This window comes from Calliphora vicina, chromosome 4 (assembly GCF_958450345.1).
Source record: "Calliphora vicina chromosome 4, idCalVici1.1, whole genome shotgun sequence".
Lineage (NCBI taxonomy): Eukaryota > Metazoa > Arthropoda > Insecta > Diptera > Calliphoridae > Calliphora > Calliphora vicina.
The window spans coordinates 116,473,630-116,493,401 of record NC_088783.1 but is presented as its reverse complement, the minus strand read 5'-3'; the positions used below and the strand labels follow the sequence as shown (position 1 = coordinate 116,493,401).

Below are 19,772 nucleotides of genomic sequence, written 5' to 3'. Positions count from 1 at the left end.
CCCAATTTTTAAATTCAATTTTAAATATTTTCAAAAAAATTATAGAAATTTTGCAGAACAACAAATCAAATGTTAGTTAACATGTATTTTGTTGTTGCGAGAGTTAGGTTTTTGACAATTACCTCTCGTCTCATGTTACCCTATAAATTTTACCATAAATCAACAATTTCGGAATAAAAATTATTTAATTTTTTCCTTTCCCATTCAATTTGTAAAGCATTATTCACACATTATACAAAGTAAAGCTTATTTTGTTAAAATCAAGATTATTTTTTTTTAAATTTTATCTTTAAAGCAGTTTAAAACATCAAACAGTAAACTTACATAGATTTGATATATTATATCTAAAATAAAACAAAACAAAAAAACATTTTCAAACGCGCAGCAAACTTAAAATTAAATTGTAAAAATAACTGAAAATATATAAACTTGTATTATATAAGAAAATAAATAAAAAAACAGAAATATTTTCAATAAAAAACAACAACTATTAAGAGAGAAAAACATAAACAAACAAGAAAACCGGGTTTCAATTTATAATTTTACATACAAAAGGGGATGTACTTATAAACAATGTTGATAGCATGCTGTTAATAACATTGTTTATAAGTATGACAACATTTACTGTTAATTTTAGTTTTTCCGCTAGATAATTTATGAAACTACTAGAAGATGGCGCTGTGTATACAAATAGTAACAGCGAGTTTAAAAGGAGTCAGTGTATCCAAGGCGCTGTTAGAGTTTACATTAACCGTATTAGAGAGTAAACCCCCTGTAACCATTCCATCTAGCGTAAATGGAATTTAAACTGATAATTGCAACAATTTTGAATAAAATTATTTGATCGAAAAGGTATGTAAGTAAAAATTTCACATAAAAATATTTAAGACTCAATAAAAATATGAAATTTTGTTGAATTTAGCACGAGATTATCTAATTAAAATAATATTTTTTATTCGAGAAACATTCCATTTAAATATTTATTCAATTAACTCTTTATTTTTAACAAATTTATTAAAATTTTAATAACAATACAGCAAGTGTAACATTTCAACTTAATTGTCTAATTAATAATCTAACTACTTATGTTTTCTATCCTCCACATCATCTGGCAAATAGTCTTCGGCCTCAAAAAGTTGTCTCTGTCTCGAGTTCATAACAAACTCGGTAAAATCTGCATGATCTGCTGCATTCATATCCTCAATAAGATGATCGGACTCTCTAAACTTTTTGCGTTCGGGAGTGTTGCGACGCTCTTTGCGTTTGGCCAGAAATGCCTCAAATTTTTCCGATTCGGCAGCAGCCTTAGCTAACTTATCATTTACTTTGTTTAATTGCACAAACGAGGTGGAGGGTATAGTAGAGGTATTTTCTATAGAATTTGTACTGTCAGACTCTGAGTTTTGATTTTGTAGATGCTGATCCCAGGCTTGTTTAGATTTACGCATTTTGGTTAGAATCTTAAGCATAATACTTTTGTGGTCTAGGCCCAAAACATCATGTCTCATTTCAGGTACATTTACATCAATTACTGCAGAACATGCAATATCTTCTTTGTTTTCTTCTTTAACTTGGGCATTTGGTTCCATCGCTGCTGCTTTGCGACCATAAAACTCATGCTTTAATGTTTCCGCTGCATGTTTATTTACAAAATCAATATCTTCTTTGTGATTATCCTGCTCCTCCTCTTCTGAACCAAAATCCATATTCTTTAACAAAGCCTCTACCTGATTCATATTGGTATAAAGTCTATCTTTAACGAATTTAATGCGCGGCACCACACCCATCAAGCCCAGCTGTGATAGTTCATGTCTCAGCAAACCCGCACATCGCTGTAATTCATGTTCCAGCAATGCATCTTTTCCCGGCTCACCAGTCGACAGCCAAAATACATTAACATAGGCAAAATCTTGTGATATTTTCACTCTGGACACCTGCAAACCTTTGCCCAAGATTGTCTCGGAGATTTCCCCGGTGGCCATAAGATCTGTTACATGTGTCATAAACAATTTATTGAGCACTGTCATGCGTCGTGTGGCATTTTTGCCACCGCCATTGGGTGTTTTACCAAATGGTGACTGCTTGAACATAACACTGGCATTGGCTGGTTGTGTTGAGTCGGCTGGCGGGAACCAACGTTTCTTACTGCCACTCACTCGATTGCCAAAGAGTTTACCCATAATTTTTCCCTGGCGAAAAACATTTGTACTTTTGTTGTAAAGTATTTGGTTTTGTTGATGTATTAAACATTTTGGTTGTTGTGTTTTAGGCAGCATATATTTTAATAGGGGTTTACATTTTTGCTGATTTCGTAACATTTTGTTTTAGTTTCTTTGTTTATGTGCAAAATTTTAATATTTAGTATATTTTATAATGAATAATGAGAAGAAATGTTTCTTTTGCAACCCCTTTTAATTGGGGGAGGGGGTGGTGTTGAATGGTTTGTTTACTTAAACAGCTGTTTTAGAGCTGTCAGTGTTGGTAAGTGTTTTAAATTAAAAAGTGTTGTAAAGTTTAAATAACAACAGGGTTGTATTTATGTTACAGTGGGTATGCAAAATAAATTAAATGATTTTTTTTCATTAATTATATGAATATTTTAATAGTTTTAAGATTTAGTACTTTAATTATTATATAATAATGAAAATAAATAGTTTTTAATATTGATTTTAAGGTTTTTTATGCATATTACTTAAATTTAAGTAAATAAATAAATTTTTAACGTGTTTTTTTTTTAAATAATTAAATTTTATATGATTTTTTTTTATATGAATTATATGACAGCATTTCCTCTGAGTTACACCTAAACGAAAACGTACAACCATATCAACAGCATTTTGAAAAATAAATATTAACGTTATCCACATCAAAGTCCCATTGGACATCCTTTCCCTTAGAAAAACCATAAGCTTTCAAAACTCTCAACATTTCGGTTGAGTCTAAACCAGAAAACAATTTATCAAAATGTTTTTTCCTATCATCAGGCCAATTATGAATAAAAATTCCCCGGAAGTTTTTTCCCTTTTCCCATTTTTCTTATTCAAATTCAATGGGAAAAAACTCCCGGGGAATTTTTTATTCATAATTGGGCGGTATATTTTTGGCTGTATTCCGATACCGACAGAAAACTATTAAATTTTCATTTGAAAACCATGAATTTGAATGAAATTTTTTTCCCATTGAATTTGAATAGGAAAAATGAGAAAAGTGGGAAAACTCCCGGGGAATTTTTATTCATAATTGGGATGATTATAAAGACCTTCGATTGAAGCGCAAGGAAGGCATTATATAGACCCACGATTAAACCTACACCAAGATATTTTAAAGACCTACGATTGAAGATAAAATAAGACTTTGTAAACCTTGGATTGAAAACATTATAAAGACCCACGATTAAACCTACGCCAAGACATTTTAAAGACCTACGATTGAAGGTAAAATAAGACTTTGTAAACCTTGGATTGAAAACATTATAAAGACCCACGATTAAATCTACGTCGACATTTTAAAGACCTATGATTGAAGCTAAAATAAGACTTTGTAAACCTTGGATTGAAAACATTATAAGACCCACGATTAAACCTAAGCCAAGACATTTTAAAGACCTAGGATTGAAGCTAATGGGACTATCATGGATGGCAACCAAACTAAAGTTGAGTTGTCTAAATGATAAAGGTGCTTACTGCGTAACTCAATCCGAAAATGTGTGCTAAATACATTCACCCTTATCGCGAATCAATATTTCACATGAAGTATGTTCCCTTCTCCCATTTTTCGTTCATAAACTATGTTCACATGAAAAAATTCCCCATGTTGTGAAATGTTTAGATGGAATTTTGTAAACAATAAACAAAACTATTGTGAATGAAAAGTTTAGGGGAATATCACGATAGCAATTATCCCTTCGAGGGAAATGGATATTTCATTTGAACATAAATTTCACGATAGGTGTGATTGTAATTCAAAAATTTCCCTTCGAATTAGGGACTAACCCCCCAGATGGCAACTGGCCATTTGTGGGATGTTATAAATCCCTATTTACAACATCCCAATACCCTTTTAGGCATTAAAATAAAAACTCAATAAAATATTTTTCCTTTTTTTAAATTCATTTATTTAAGAAATTTTGAAAAATTCTCAAGATCTTAGAAATTTATAATTAGATTCAAATTTAGTAACTTATCCAGGGAGAATATTTTGCATCATCTGTTTGGCCATCTACTTCTTCCAAATATCTTCAGATTTTCTGTAATTTTATAAAAAAAATAAACAATTTATTAGTAAAATTCTTTAAATATGTTTTAAAATTAAGATTTTTTCTCATTGTAATCAGTTTAAAAGTTAACATCAAGGTTTTTCAGTCGAAAGATGGTAAAGGTTAAGATCATCATAGAAATGAGAGAAAAATTTAACAAAAATTTGAAATTAACTTACTTTTTAGAAAAAAAAGATGATAATTATAAAGCAGCAAATCCTTTACTTCCAGAACCACCAAGCAGGTTTAAATCCTTAATGCTGAAAAGCTAAAATGCTGAAAATTTCTTTAAAAAAACCTGGAAAAGAAAATCTAGCAGAAATTTCTAGAATTTTCATGACTAATATTCTATTTTTAGAAAAAATCTAAAATTTTTTGTTTCCCTAAAAATTTCTTCCCTATTTACTATTAATGCCCTTCCTTCTTTTGTTTACAAATAATAAAAATATCAGAATTTTTCTTTAACGTGTAAAAACTTGTAGTTTTTCTACATTTTTATTTCACAGAAATAAAAACCTCATTTTTTGAAATTTTGTACAAGGTTTAAAATAAGTCAATTGTGTTAAATTCTTTTAAATTTTAAAAAAAATTAAAAGAAAGTCTTAAAATTGTTTTAAACCGGCTGTAATGAATGAAGGCTGGTTGTTGGAGAATGTGGTTTGTAGAACACAAATTTGTTGGTGAAAGATGCTAAAAAAAAAGAGATTAGAATAAAAATAAACAAAAATTAGTATGAAAATTTAATAATATATAAAAAATAAATAAACATTTTATTAAAAAAAAGAATCAGTGAAACTTATATAGCATCAAAGTAAGTACAGTCGAAAGATGGTGTAAGTTTTGTTCATCATGATAAAAATTATTAAAAAAAAGGGTGAAAATGGTTTAAAATTGAAAACAAAGGTGGATTTGCTTTAAAATTTAGAATTTTTGTTCAAAAAAATTTCAATAATTTAGATTTTTTGTACCAAAAATCTCTACAAATTAGATTTTTTGTTTATTCAGCTTAAACATCAATGTTTATGTTTGATTAACTGTTAGTTAAACAGGTTTAACAAAACTGACCCTAAAAATATTTGTTTACATTTTTTTTTTTTGGCAAATCACCGCGTTATCAATTTCTCTCCTCTTCTTCACCCTTTAAAAACAAGCATGCAACACTTTTGGTAAATAAAAAAAATTCACTCGGATGACTCACCTTGACAAGCTTTTGCACGTACAAGACCAAGTTGTGATTGGGAACTGTGAAAGGGATGTTGTTTAATCGAAAAGACCGAAACCCATATCGTCATCTTCAGATTCGGATTCTTCCTTCTTCTTCTCTTCTTTCTTGGCTTCTTCCTTCTTGCCAGAGGCTTCAGCAGCTGCGGGAGCAGCGGCAACAGCAGCAGCACCACCAACGGGCATGGAAGACAATTTGTCGCGGCCGGAGGCGATCAATTCTTCGATGGACTTGCCAGTCAATTCGCTGACGACCTTGGTCAAGCGTTCGCTGTCGGCTTCAATACCAACAGAGCTGAGGATCTTTTCGATATCAGCATTTTTGGGCTTCTCCAAACCGCCGAGAACAGCCAACATGTATGCAGCCACGTAACGCATTCTAAAATTAATTTACAAAACCATTATTAACCTTATATTCCTTTTTAATAATATAACAAAGCACTTTTGTTTGTCTTTCACACAACACATTATTACAAACAAACAAACCAACACATGTGTTTTTAAGCTTTATTTATCTTTAACATCTTTTGTTTAAAATCTTATTTATTTTATTTGTTTTATCTTAATAATGTTTTGTTAAAGTTTTCTTTTATAATTTATTTAATTTTTACATACTTTAAGCCTTAGTTTTGACACGAAACGCGTACAGCACAAGAAAAAACACAACTTTCGTTTAAAAAATTTAGAACGAAAAGAAAGCTGTCAATTGGCTGACAGTAGTAGGTAACTTCCGTTTTCTGACATATGGTTGCCAGTGTACAGTAATTGTTGGCCATGAAGTTGGCTGCAGTTGTTAACGATAAGGCAGTTTGATAAAACAGTGCAGTATAATGGTAATTTTGATGGGTAATACAAAGTTTTTAATAAAATTCAATATTTTTGATAATTTTGCTTTGAATTAAAGCTGAAAAAGGCGAAAAATAAGTGAAATGATATTTAAAGTTTTAATTTAGATAGTTTTAGTGAAAATAAATATTTATTTTAATAATTATCTGCATGTTTGTTTGGAATAAGCTTTTATTTAGGTAGTTTTACTTAAAACAATTTAAAAAAAATTTTCTTTAACAGTAAAGTTAAATTTTATACAAATTTCCCAAATATTTTTAAAAATTTTCCTTTGAGGGAAATTTAGTTTTGAAGAAAATTTTCTTAGTTTTTATATTGTTTCAACATGATTTTGAATTTTAAACAAAAATTTAGTTTAATTTAAAAAATTTTCCCTGATTTTGAAAATTTCCCTTTAAGGGAAATTTAGTTTTGAAGAAAATTTTCTTAGTTTTTATATAGTTTCAACATGATTTTGAATTCTAAACAAAAATTGAGTACAAATTCAAAAATTTTCCCTGATTTTGAAAAATTTCCCTAATATTTGAAAATTTCCCTTTGAGGAAATTTGAAATAAATTTTCATAGTTTTTGTATTTTTTCAACATGATTTTGAATTCTAAACATAAATTGAGTATAATTTCATAAATGTCCCCTGATTTTGATAATTTACCTTTAAGGGAAACAGCTGCCAGCAAATATAATGTCGCTGCTATCTGGTTGTATTAACTAAATAATAAATTGTGCATTTTAAAATGTCAGCTGTTTTGGGAAACTGACTATGCGCAATTGTAATTTGTGCTTAAATGATAAGTCTCCGGTGTAAAACGGTACTTTTCAACATGAAACAGTACCAATAGGGTTCTATAGTTGAAACAAAAAAGTCGATTTTCGACTTTTCTTGATTTTTAAAACGTCGACCTTTCGACTTTCAACTTTTAAAATTTTTGAATAATCGATTTTTCGACTTTTGCTGTTTATGAAAGAACGACTTTTATCGACTATTTTAATATAAAAAAATTTATGATTGCTAATTTTATTGATCAGAAAGAAGCATTTTATAAAAGTTTTACATCACTTTTTCGACTATTCCAATATTAAATGTTGACTTTTCGAACTTTCGACTTTCTATATTTTAGAATAGTGGACTTTTCAACCTTTGCTGTTTATGAAAGGTCGACTTTTCATCCTATCTTAATTTAAAAAATGTATGGTTGCTATATTTATAAATATTTAAAAACAAAAATTAACTTTTTTCGACTTTTATGGGATAACATAATCGAATGATCGACTTTTTTCCTACCAAAAAGTCGATTAGACTAATTGCAGCAAAAAAGTATAGAACCCTATTACCCAGCCCTGTTATTTGTGTATGCATGTATGAGTGACAGCCATACAAGTTTTGGCATTTCTTTTTCATCTCTTGTTCGTTTTTTTCTCAGTCAAAAATTGATTTTTACGCTGCTTGCAGGCAAAAAATTCTTGACGGAGTTATTTTTTCGCAAACATTTTTATTAATGAAAAAATGTTATAAATTCATTAAAGATAAACTTTGAATTATCATAAAGTCAAAATTTACATTCCAAAAGTGTTATAAATAAATACCAATATAAAAGTAATGATAGTTATAAATTAAAATTTGTATTTTAACAATAAAAAAAAGTGACCTTAAAAAATTGCAAAAAAAAAAGAGGAAGTGCAAAAATGAAAAAATTACGTACCGATAATCAGAAACTAAGAAGAAAGACTAAAAAAATAACTAAAAAGACAGTTAAACAATTTACTTTATCACAAAAAGTTTTTGTTACACATATTTTATTAAATTTAGTTAATTGAAATAAAATTTATGTAAATTCAATGCATTTTTTACGTGTAGCTTAGACAACTCTGTGTTTTCCATCGCATACTAAACAACCCTGTTTTTAGCCGATGTTTTTGTGCTTTTTCTCTTTTTTCTTTGCTTGCAAATGCATTGGATGAGTCGTCGCCGTTATGAATGACTCACATTAAATAATTGTTATTTTTTAGGCATTATTTAGTTTAATGATATCAATCTTTTAACATTTTTATGTATAACTAATTAAATAACTAATAATTGCTTAATTAAATACAATAATTCTAGTTAAATTACATTTTTTGCTTAAGCAAATTTTGTTGTTTTTTCTTTTTTGCCTACATGTCAAAGTTTTTTTTTTCTTTGACAATTGTCTTTTCAAGTGTCATTTGTCATTTCTGCTATTCTTTTGTTTTTCTTGTTTGTGTGTCTGTCTTTTAAATTCTTATTAGAAGTAGAGAAGAAAAAAGGCTAGAGAGAGAGAAAGAAACAAGAAATACCCTCGTAAAACAAAAATCGTAGTAAAATTGAATGCTAATCAAAAGCAAAGAGAATAAATGAAAAAAATCGAAATTTTAGTCGTGTAACGATTCGTAAACCTGATAGATACCAAAGATTTAAACCTCAGTGAAAAAAAAATTATAAAAAGAGTTTATTAAATCAAGTAAAATACAATAAAATTATACAGAAAAGTGTTAATTTTAAACAATTTATTAACAAAATAATAACCATACCTTTTTATTTTATAGCAAAATATAAATTGTAAAGAAAATAAGAAAAAAAAAATTTAATAAAGTGCCCCGGAAAAATAAGAAAAAAAACGTACGAATTCTAAGTGAAGTTAGCCACAAAAATTTCTGACACCTTTTAAAGGTGTTGGAAATTTTCTTAATTGTTTTTCTACTCATAAAACAAGAAAAAACCTAGTCTGATTTCCATAATACAAAATTCATCACACACAACACCACACCAAACATGGAGAATCTAATTCCTATTGTTAATAAGCTGCAGGATGCCTTTACCCAATTGGGCGTGCACATGCAGCTTGATCTGCCCCAGATCGCTGTAGTTGGTGGTCAATCGGCCGGTAAAAGTTCGGTCTTGGAAAACTTTGTGGGCAAGTAAGTACTACATTTTTGGAAAATTGTTAAATTTTATCTAGGATTTTATATAAAAAAATCAATGTTATCGATGTGGGTTTTTTCACTTTAGACTCCGCCCCCATTTTTCCTTACGTTAACATGTTGTATCTGCTTTTTTTTTTGTTGTTGTTGATTTTTTTCTAAGCCAATGCCAAATACAACAAAATATTGTTTGGTGAAAAATCAATGGCAATTTTCCTGCTGAAAATCTTAATGTCGTCTCTTTCAATGTTCTCGCTACTTGACATTTTCTTTTAGTGTAGTTTTTTTTGGTGTTGTTCAATGATTCCTCTTTTTGCTCTTTTGTTACGCTCTCTGTGTTGTATTTGTTGTATTTGTCCTTTAAGCAAAGTTAACGTTTTTTTCTCTACTATATGGGTGTTTTCATAGTAATTATGCAAGGAATTAAAAATTTTTTTAGTTTTTGTTAATAAAAGTTTTAAAATTAGTTTAAAAATAATTAAAACTTTAGTTATTTTACAAGTATTTTTAATTCTAATTATTAAGATAAAAAATTCTATAATATTGTTAAATTTTTTAATATTTTTTTGAAAAAAAAAATGGAACATTTTTTCATATACTAATTTTTTATCGTCATGAAAATATTTTTTGAAAACGGAACGTTTTAAAACTATTAAAGGTTATAGCTGTTTATAATTATCATTTTTATATGCTTTGAATTTAAAAGTAAAGTTATCGATAAATTTTTGGAAGAACACTTATGTTATCGATTACTTTTAATATTAAAAAGTGAAGTAATCGATAACTTTTCTATAAAAGTAAATTTATCGATATATTTTCTATAAAAAAGTAAAGTATTCGATAACTTTTCTCTGAAAAGTAAAGTTAAGTTAATTTATCAAAAGATTTTCTATAAAAAAGAAAATTTTTCGATAACTTTTCTCTGAAAAATTTAAGATATCGATACATTTTTTGAAGAAAAATAAAGTTATCGATATATTTTCTATAAAAATGTGAAGTAATCGATAACTTTTCTCATGAAACGTAAAGTCATCGATAAGTTTTCTCACCAAAACTTTATTTATTGATATATTTTCTATAAAAAAGCGAAGTAATCGATAACTTTTCTTTGGAAAAATTAAGTTATCGTTAACTTTTCTCTGTCAAAGTAAAGTTATCGATAACTTTTCTCTGAAAAATTAAAGATATCGATAAATTTTTTGAAGAGAAATAAAGTTATCGATATATTTTCTACAAAAAAGTGAAGTAATTCATAAGTTTTCTCTGAAAAGTAAAGATATCGATAACTTTTCTCTGGAATATTAAAGCTATCGATAACTTTTCTCTGAAAAAGTTAAGTTATCGATAACTTTTCTCTGAAAAAATTAAGTTATCGTTAACTTTTCTCTAAAAAAGTAAAGTTATCCATGACTTTTCTTTAAAAAAGTAAACTTATCTATAACTTTTCTCTTGAAAATTAAAGTTATCGATAAATTTTTGGAAGAAAAGTAAAGTTATCGATAAATCGTCTCTGTAAAAATAAAATTATTGATAACTTTTCTGCAGAAAAGTAAAGATAAATTTAACTTTTAATATAAAAATAGAAAAAAAATAAATCCATATTTAAGATAAGGGCGTAAATCTTATATAACAACCTTAGAAATCATCCAAAAATTAAAATAAATTTGGCATGGCCTAACATTTCACGCCCATATATTGGAAGAAAACTAAGCATACATGTGATAAAATATGTACTTAGTGTTTTATAACTTTAATTTATTCTTTTCTTCAATAATACATAATACGCTTTGCAGTTTAACAATGTGTCAGCATTATAAAAAACTTCAAGAAAGTCATTAATTATAGTTTTTGTTGTTTTATTTGCTCTTTATTTTAGTCGTTTGTTTGAATATAGATTTTGGCAATAAGATGTTTTATAATTTAGGCCACTATTTAGAAAACTGGTTATAAAAGAACATACTTAGTTATATATAAATAAAATTCTTCTTGTGGTTTAAAAACAAAATGATGTTTTGTCTAAAAAAAAGTTTTTGTAGATTAAAATCTTTGCTTAAATTTATATTTAGATTTCTGTACTATTATGAAATTACCGCAATTCTATGACACAGCTACTGGTTTAGTTTTATTTTACATAATTTCACTTACTCATACATTCGGCCCATATCTTTGCAGTTTTAAAATAGATTTTATAGACTACAGGGACAACAAAATAACCTGTAATATACCTAAGCTAATATGGAAGAATATAAAGACGTATAAAAAAACTCAATAGGGGAAGCCAAAAAGGACCATATAATTTAATGTACTTTCGCTACGTTTTATTTTAATAATGCCAGAAATGCATTCTTTATCCTAAGATGAGATGTAGTTGCAGCGCCCAACGAAGTTGGCCAATGTAGTAGTTGCCAGATGGCATGGCATTATAGTGCCATCTCTGAGATCATTACAATAAAAATATATGTAAATCTCCACGATAACTTTTTTTTTTTTAAAGAAAGTTATTGATTAATTTCCTATAGAAATTCAAAGTTATCAAATAAAAGTCATCGATAACTTTTTTATGAACAACAATTTATGGAAAAATCAAAGTTATACTAACTTTTCTATTTTAAACAAAAGTTATCGACGTCTTTTCTTTGGAAATTAAATTATCGATTACTTTTCTACGGAAAACAAAAAATATCGATAACTTTTCTAAGGAAAGCAAAAGTTATCGATAACTACTATATGGAAAATTAAAATTATGGATAACTTTTCTATTGTAAAAAAGATATCGACAGTTTCTGTGTGGAAAATTAACATTATCGATAACTTTCCTATGAAAAACTAAAGTTTTCGATACCTTTTCATTAGAAATTTAAAGTTATCGATAACTTTTCTATAAAAAATCAAATTTGTCGACAAGATTTAAATGGTTACCGATAACTTTTCTAAGGAAAACAAAAGTTATCGACAATTTCTCTATGGAAAATCAAAGATATTGATAACTTTTCTATTGGAAAAAAAATTTATTGACAATTTATCTATGGAAAATCAAAGTTATCGATAACTTTTCTATAGGAAAGTAAATTTATTGATAACTTTCCTAGGAAAAGTGAAGTTATCGATAAATTTTCTCTGGAAAAGTAAAGTTATCGATAAATTCTCTATAGACAAGTAAAGTTATCGATAACTTTTCTCTGAAAAAGAAAAGTTATCGATAACTTTTCTATAGAAAACAAAAGTTATCGATAACTTTTCTATAGAAAACAAAGTTATCGATAACTTTTCTATAGCAAACAAAAGTTATCGATAACTTTTCTATAGAAAACAAAAGTTATCGATAACTTTTCTATAGAAAACAAAAGTTATCGATAACTTTTCTATAGAAAACAAAAGTTATCGATAACTTTTCTATAGAAAACAAAAGTTATCGATAACTTTTCTATAGAAAACAAAAGTTATCGATAACTTTTCTATAGAAAACAAAGTTATCGATAACTTTTCTATAGAAAAGTAAAGTTATCGATAAATTTTCTATATAAAAGTAAAGTTATCGATAACTTTTCTATAGAAAACAAAAGTTATCGATAACTTTTCTATAAAAAACCAAGTTATCGATAACCTTTCTATAGAAAACGAAGTTATTGATAACCTTTCTATAGAAAAGTAAAGTTATCGATAAATTCTCTATAGAAAAGTAAAGTTATCGGTAACTTTTCTATAGAAAACAAAAGTTATCGATAATTCTCCTATGAAAACAAAAGTTATCGATAATTCTCCTATAGAAAACAAAAGTTATCGATAACTTTTCTATAGAAAACAATAGCTATCGATAACTTTTCTATAGAAAACAAAAGTTATCGATAACTTTTCTGTAGAAAAGTAAAGTTATCGATAACTTTTCTATAGAAAACAAAAGTTATCGATAACTTTTCTGTAGAAAAGTAAAGTTATCGATAACTTTTCTATAGAAAACAAAAGTTATCGATAACTTTTCTATAGAAAACAAAAGTTATCGATAACTTTTCTATAGAAAACAAAAGTTATCGATAACTTTTCCAAAGAAAACAAAAGTTAACAATAACTTTAGAAAACAAAGTTATCGATAACTTTTCTATAGAAAACAAAAGTTATCGATAACTTTTCTATAGAAAACAAAAGTTATCGATAACTTTTCTATAGAAAACAAAAGTTATCGATAACTTTTCTATAGAAAACAAAAGTTATCAAAAACTTTTCTGTAGAAAACAAAAGTTATCGATAACTTTTCCAAAGAAAACAAAAGTTACCAATAACTTTTCTGTAGAAAACAAAGTTATCGATAACTTTTCTATAGTAAACAAAAGTTATCGATAATTTTTCTATAGAAAACAAGTTATCGATAACTTTTCTATAGAAAACAAAAGTTATCGATAACTTTTCTATAAGAAACAAAAGTTATCGATAACTTTTCTATAGAAAACAAAAGTTATCGATAACTTTTCTATAGAAAACAAAAGTTATCGATAACTTTTCTATAGAAAACAAAAGTTATCGATGAATTTTCTCTGGAAAAGTAAAGTTATCGATAACTTTTCTATGGAAAACAAAAGTTATCGATAACTATTCTATAGAAAACAAAAGTTATCGATAACTTTTCTATAGAAAACTAAAGTTATCGATAACTTTTCTATAAAAAATAAAGTTATCGATAACTTTTCTATAGAAAACAAAGTTATCGATAACTTTTCTATAGAAAACAAAGTTATCGATAACTTTTCTATAGAAAACAAAAATTATATATAACTTTTCTATAGAAAATTAAAGTTTCTCTTGGAAGGTAAAGTTTTCGATAAATTTTCACTGAAAAGTAAAGTAGATTTTTAAACATAAAATCCAATTTGAAATTTATGTTTTTGCAAATTCTCTATTAAGTTTTTTCTTTTATGGAAATACCCATATTTTTATTTATATCTTTAAATTCGTTATCTCATTCATATTTTGCTCTTTTATTATATTCTCCTCTTTGTATTTTATAAGCTTTTCCATTATTTTTTGTTGTATAGTTATTTATATTTGACAGTAGTAAAGTGTAGTTGCTGTTGTTGGTTTTTTTTTCTTTATCAAACAAGAATAAGAAAGAAATACCAATATTTTCCAAGTATACCTACAATTTTATTTTATAATAGAGTGGGTATACTTTTTCTGTTTAATTTTTGTTAAAGTTAAATTTTTTTTTTTTAATAAAATTAATTTAGTTTTATAAAGATTTAGATACCCCAAAAATATTTCTGCAATTTTATTAAACATTTCTTTGTTAATTGCTTTGTTTACTTCATTCATGCTATTACTGCTGGTTTTTCTTTACTCCTTTTTTTCTTTCTTTGTTTAAGTTTGTTTTTGCTTTTTAATTCAACTTCATTCATAATTTTGTCTTTAATTTCTTGTGGACCAGAGAGTAGTTTTGTTTTTTTTCTTGCTCTTGTCTCAGTTTTTGATAGTACATCCGTTTCCTTGTAAATTATATTCTTTTCAGCATTTTCTTTTTTTTTCGTTGTAAAATCTATGATAATATTTACAAATGTTTATACACACTTGTAATAGAGAGAAATTAAATAAAAAAAAAAAGAAAAGAAAACGCACACTTATTGATAAAAAGGGGGAGTATTAGTGTTTTACTATAGACACTTGTTTTGCTCTTTGTTGTTGTTGTTATAATTGTGAGTGTATTTTTGTTGTTATTGTTGTCATAAGTGGTTGTAATCAAGCAGGGTTGCAAAATGTGGGGTTTAAAAGTACTTTTTTAGGGTAATCAGGGTATTTAATGACAAAAACAGTTAGTTTGAACAGAAAAGTTGTAATTTACTTCAATAAATGTTATAATTATTTAAAATAATTATAAAATTAACAAAATTAATATATTCAATTAAAATTAATGATTAAAATTAAACATTATAATGAAATTATAAAAAAAATTATACCAAAAATTAAATAAATTACCATTCTCTTAATGCGTTGTAGTTAAAAAAAGTACTTTCTCTTTAAAAATATAAAAAAAAGTAGCTAAATATCCCTATTAACCTTTTATCTTCCACTAAAAATCAATATTTTTTAATAAAAACTGTTGCATTTTATAGCTTATATGATAAAAAAAGTACCTTTCCCCTAAAAAACTAACAAAACAGTACCTTAATGTTACAACTTTTCAAACAACCCCCTAAACAACTCATTTTTCTACAACAGCAGACCGATTTTAATGCTTTTAAGCTTCTGCCATACCTAATAAACAGCACCTACACATTTTAGATTTTCATTCAATATTCAACAACATATCTTCTCCCTCAAACCCTTACGATTTACTTACTTTAGTAATGCTTACCCCCAGACAGCCAGTCTGTCAGTTACAAACACCTCCTTACTACCCACTAGCCAAACAAAATCGATATAAAATGTAACAATTATTTACACTTTACTACCCTTGCTCTAAATCTTGGTAAAAGGAAAATGTATAAAAATAAACTAAAGGCACTTAAATACATACCAACCAACCAATCTACCATCAACTAACTATCTACTCTTCTCCTACTGGGTTCTTGTTCATGTAATAGACTTGTATAGTTGATATAATCGAAATAGTTTTGACATGTTCTCTTCCTACAATTTTCTGTTCACCCTTAGTTCAGTTATGGGTTCAGTAGGGGTTTGGTTTACAGTTTATTGGGTTTATTTTTAAATCCTTTTATTCCACCATTAATATGATAATTGTCAAAGTTGTCAGTTTGAAAGTTTGCTTCTTTTTTTTTTTGTTACTGGCTTGTAATTAAGTTTACTTCCATAGACCTTAGACATTTGTATTATATTTTCATGTTACTTTTTGGTTTTTATTCAAATTTGTACAGAAATTAAAATTTGTTTTGCAAATGTCTTGCACTTTTGACATTTTCCTTTATTACTTTTGAGAGTTTTTGTTTGAAGGGAAAGAGAGAGATTACAGTTAAGTTAGTTAAGATGAAGAGCAATAAAATTGCAATAAAAACTTTAAGATATCTGGTTAATTACTTTCTTAGGATTTTAATACAACTTTCTATAGATTAATTTATTTGAAATCTAAATTTTTAATTTTCTTTACAAAACTTAGTAAAATTTTTAAATTTCAATAGAAAATTTTTTTTCTTTAAAAAATTTGTAGATAACTTTAAAATGTTGTTTTTTTTACAATATTGAAAAATATTTTTCTAATATGCTAAGATATCAATAAATTTCCTAGAGAAATCTCAAATTATTGAAAAATTTCCTATAAAAAGCAATTATTTTTTTGAAAAGTTATCGATATCTTTAATTTTCCAGACAGAATTTATCGATTATTTTTCATTTCCAGAGAAAATATGTATATGGAAACACATTATCTATAACTTTTTTTTTACAGAAAACAAATGTTATCGATAACTTTTCTATAGGAAACAAAAGTTATCGATATATTTTCTTTCGAAAATTAAAGTTATCGATATCATTTCTATAGAAACCTAAAGTTATCGATAACTTTTCTGTAGAATATAAAAGTTATCGATAACTTTTATATGGAAAACTAAAGTTATCGATAAATTTTCTATAGAAATTCAAAGTTATCGATAACTTTTCTATGGAGACAAAGGTTATCGATAACTTTTCTATGGAGAACAAAAGTTATCGATAACTTTTCTATAGAAATTCAAAGTTATCGAAAACTTTTCTATGGAGAATAAAAGTTATCGGTAACATTCTATAGAAAACAAAAGTTATCGATAAATTTTCCATAGATGAGTTAATTTATCGACAATTTTTCTATGGCAAGCCAAAGTTATCGATATATTTTCTTTTAAAAACTAAAGTAATCGATAACTTTTCTATAGAAATTCAAAGTTATCGATAACTTTTCTATGGTGAACAAAAGTTATCGATAACTTTTCTATGGAGAACAAAAGTTATCGATAACTTTTCTCTAGAAATTCAAAGTTATCGATAAATTTTATATGGAAAACTAAAGTTATCGATAACTTTTCTATAGAAATTCAAAGTTATCGATAACTTTTCTATAGAAATTCAAAGTTATCGATAACTTTTCTATAGAAATTCAAAGTTATCGATAACTTTTCTATAGAAATTCAAAGTTATCGATAACTTTTCTATAGAAATTCAAAGTTATCGATAACTTTTCTATAGAAATTCAAAGTTATCGATAACTTTTCTATAGAAATTCAAAGTTATCGATAACTTTTCTATAGAAATTCAAAGTTATCGATAACTTTTCTATAGAAATTCAAAGTTATCGATAACTTTTCTACAGAAATTCGAAGTTATCGAAAGCTTTTCTATGGAGAACAAAAGTTATCGATAACTTTTCTATAGAAATTCAAAGTTATCGATAACTTTTCTATAGAAATTCAAAGTTATCGATAACTTTTCTATAGAAATTCAAAGTTATCGAAAACTTTTCTATGGAGAATAAAAGTTATCGGTAACATTCTATAGAAAACAAAAGTTATCGATAAATTTTCCATAGATGAGTTAATTTATCGACAATTTTTCTATGGCAAGCCAAAGTTATCGATATATTTTCTTTTAAAAACTAAAGTAATCGATAAGTTTTTTATAAAATTCAAAGTTATCGATAACATTTCCATAGAAACCCAAAGTTATCGATATATTTTCATTCAAAAACTAAAGTTATCGATATCATTTCTATAGAAACCCAAAGTTATCGATAACTTTTCTGTAGAATATAAAAGTTATCGATAACTTTTCTATAAAAATTAAAAGTTATCGATAACATTTCCATAGAAATTCAAAGTTATCGATAACTTTTCTACAGAAATTCGAAGTTATCGAAAACTTTTCTATGGCAAATCAAAGTTATCGATATATTTTCTTTTAAAAACTAAAGTAATCGATTAGTATTTTATAAAATCCAAAGTTATCGATAACATTTCTATAGAAATCCAAAATTATCGATAACTTTTCTGTAGAATATAAAAGTTATCGATAACTTTTCTATGAAAAAACTATAGTTATCGATAACTTTTCTATACAAATTCAAAGTTATCGATTGCCTTTATTTAAATATTCAAAGTTACCAATAACATTTCTATAGAAAACAGAAGTTATCGACATAACAAAATTGTCTTTCAAGGTCTCTCAGCATTGATTCGTATGATAACCAATTTCTATGCTTTTGGATGAATTCTGCTGCTTGCAAACATTTTGAAATTGCAAACTGAGAAGCTTGCAATGGTTTTTCAAGCTCTTGATGAGTTTGACAACAATCTTAATGGAGTAATGCCTTCAATTCTTGGTCGTTAATCTTTTTTGGCTGGCCTGGGCGATCTTTGTTTTCGGTGTCAAAATCACCACTACTTCTAAAATGCACAAACCATCTCTAGCATGTTGAAAGCGATTCAGTCATTATTGAACGCCTGGGTTACGTTTACTTCTAGTTTTGAGGTTCTACTTCAGGTTCTAGTTCTGTTCTAGTTCTGTTCTAGTTCTGTTCTAGTTCTGTTCTAGTTCTGTTCTAGTTCTGTTCTAGTTCTGTTCTAGTTCTGTTCTAGTTCTGTTCTAGTTCTGTTCTAGTTCTGTTCTAGTTCTGTTCTAGTTCTGTTCTAGTTCTGTTCTAGTTCTGTTCTAGTTCTGTTCTAGTTCTGTTCTAGTTCTGTTCTAGTTCTGTTCTAGTTCTGTTCTAGTTCTGTTCTAGTTCTGTTCTAGTTCTGTTCTAGTTCTGTTCTAGTTCTGTTCTAGTTCTGTTCTAGTTCTGTTCTGTTCTAGTTCTGTTCTAGTTCTGTTCTAGTTCTGTTCTAGTTCTGTTCTAGTTCTGTTCTAATTCTGTTCTAGTTCTGTTCTAGTTCTGTTCACGATTTTTACAGAAATACAAGCTTAAAATGTTTGTCAAATTTAGTTTCATATTTGTACAAACATAGAAACACTATTATTTTTGTAAAAAGCCCTGTTTATAATTAAAAATTAGCGATAGCATGACAAATATCAATCACAAATAATTGTATACATTACAAATTACACAGAAAATAACAAATAATCTAGTGTTCATGTTAAAATGAGAAACTTTGTTTAAATAAAATTTCAGATCATCAAACTAAAAAGAAGATTTAAAGATTTAAATCTAATAATTTCATTAGATTTAAGTACTACAAACATTTAGTATTAACGACAACCTGCTGCTTTTGTCTTGCTGACATTTGACAAAAGTGTATATGAATAACAAGCGATCATCAAATTCCAACTGAGATTTCTTTTCATTTAACAATTCTAATCGTATTATAAAGTTTTCATTACATTTTTTTGAATTAAAACAATTGTTAATTATGTAATTAATTTTTGCTTTTAACTGAATTTGTTAGCAAAATTCAAAAAAAGAAACTGGGTCATTAACATTTTTGTGTGCCTGCCAGCCAGCCTGCCATTCGCACCAAAATTCGCTCTCCAACCATGGAAAATCATTAACTGTATAAATTTGTTATTGCAAAAATAAAACAATGCTTCTCTCGCTCTCTCTCCTTTACTCT

The 19,772-nt window shown here is 27.0% G+C and overlaps 3 protein-coding genes and 2 non-coding genes across 12 annotated transcripts in view; 1 reads left to right on the top strand and 4 right to left on the bottom strand.

Moving 5' to 3' along the window:
• Positions 1-971: 971 nt before the first annotated feature.
• On the bottom strand, positions 972-2,396 carry LOC135956950 (uncharacterized). The gene has a single exon (XM_065507580.1). It carries the CDS (start codon positions 2,316-2,318, stop codon positions 1,080-1,082), a length of 1,239 nt encoding a protein of 412 aa, XP_065363652.1. The 5' UTR covers positions 2,319-2,396; the 3' UTR covers positions 972-1,079.
• A 1,925-nt stretch (positions 2,397-4,321) lies between these two features.
• On the bottom strand, positions 4,322-4,396 carry LOC135959336 (small nucleolar RNA Me28S-Am982). The gene has a single exon (XR_010576540.1). It is a non-coding gene; the product is annotated as a small nucleolar RNA Me28S-Am982 (small nucleolar RNA).
• Positions 4,397-4,906: 510 nt separating this feature from the next.
• On the bottom strand, positions 4,907-6,237 carry LOC135956765 (large ribosomal subunit protein P2-like). Its single transcript, XM_065507336.1, has 3 exons — positions 6,092-6,237; positions 5,454-5,855; positions 4,907-4,945 (listed from the first exon to the last, which is right to left on the bottom strand). Exon 2 carries the CDS (start codon positions 5,852-5,854, stop codon positions 5,516-5,518), a length of 339 nt encoding a protein of 112 aa, XP_065363408.1. The 5' UTR covers position 5,855; positions 6,092-6,237; the 3' UTR covers positions 4,907-4,945; positions 5,454-5,515.
• On the bottom strand, positions 5,034-5,111 carry LOC135959335 (small nucleolar RNA Me28S-Am982). The gene has a single exon (XR_010576539.1). It is a non-coding gene; the product is annotated as a small nucleolar RNA Me28S-Am982 (small nucleolar RNA).
• A 1,510-nt stretch (positions 6,238-7,747) lies between the features above and the next one.
• Positions 7,748-19,772, top strand: part of shi (dynamin-1 shibire) — a 61,148-nt gene continuing 49,123 nt past the window's right edge. For 6 of the 8 annotated variants that reach the window (XM_065510326.1, XM_065510325.1, XM_065510327.1 and 3 more), the window contains exons 1-2: positions 7,748-7,915; positions 8,884-9,255. In XM_065510326.1, coding sequence (XP_065366398.1) covers positions 9,110-9,255 — 146 coding nt within the window. In that variant the 5' untranslated portion in view covers positions 7,748-7,915; positions 8,884-9,109. Of the gene's footprint in view, positions 7,916-8,613; positions 8,799-8,883; positions 9,256-19,772 lie in introns of those variants that run through there. The other 2 variants (XM_065510324.1, XM_065510330.1) reach the window with 1 other exon arrangement.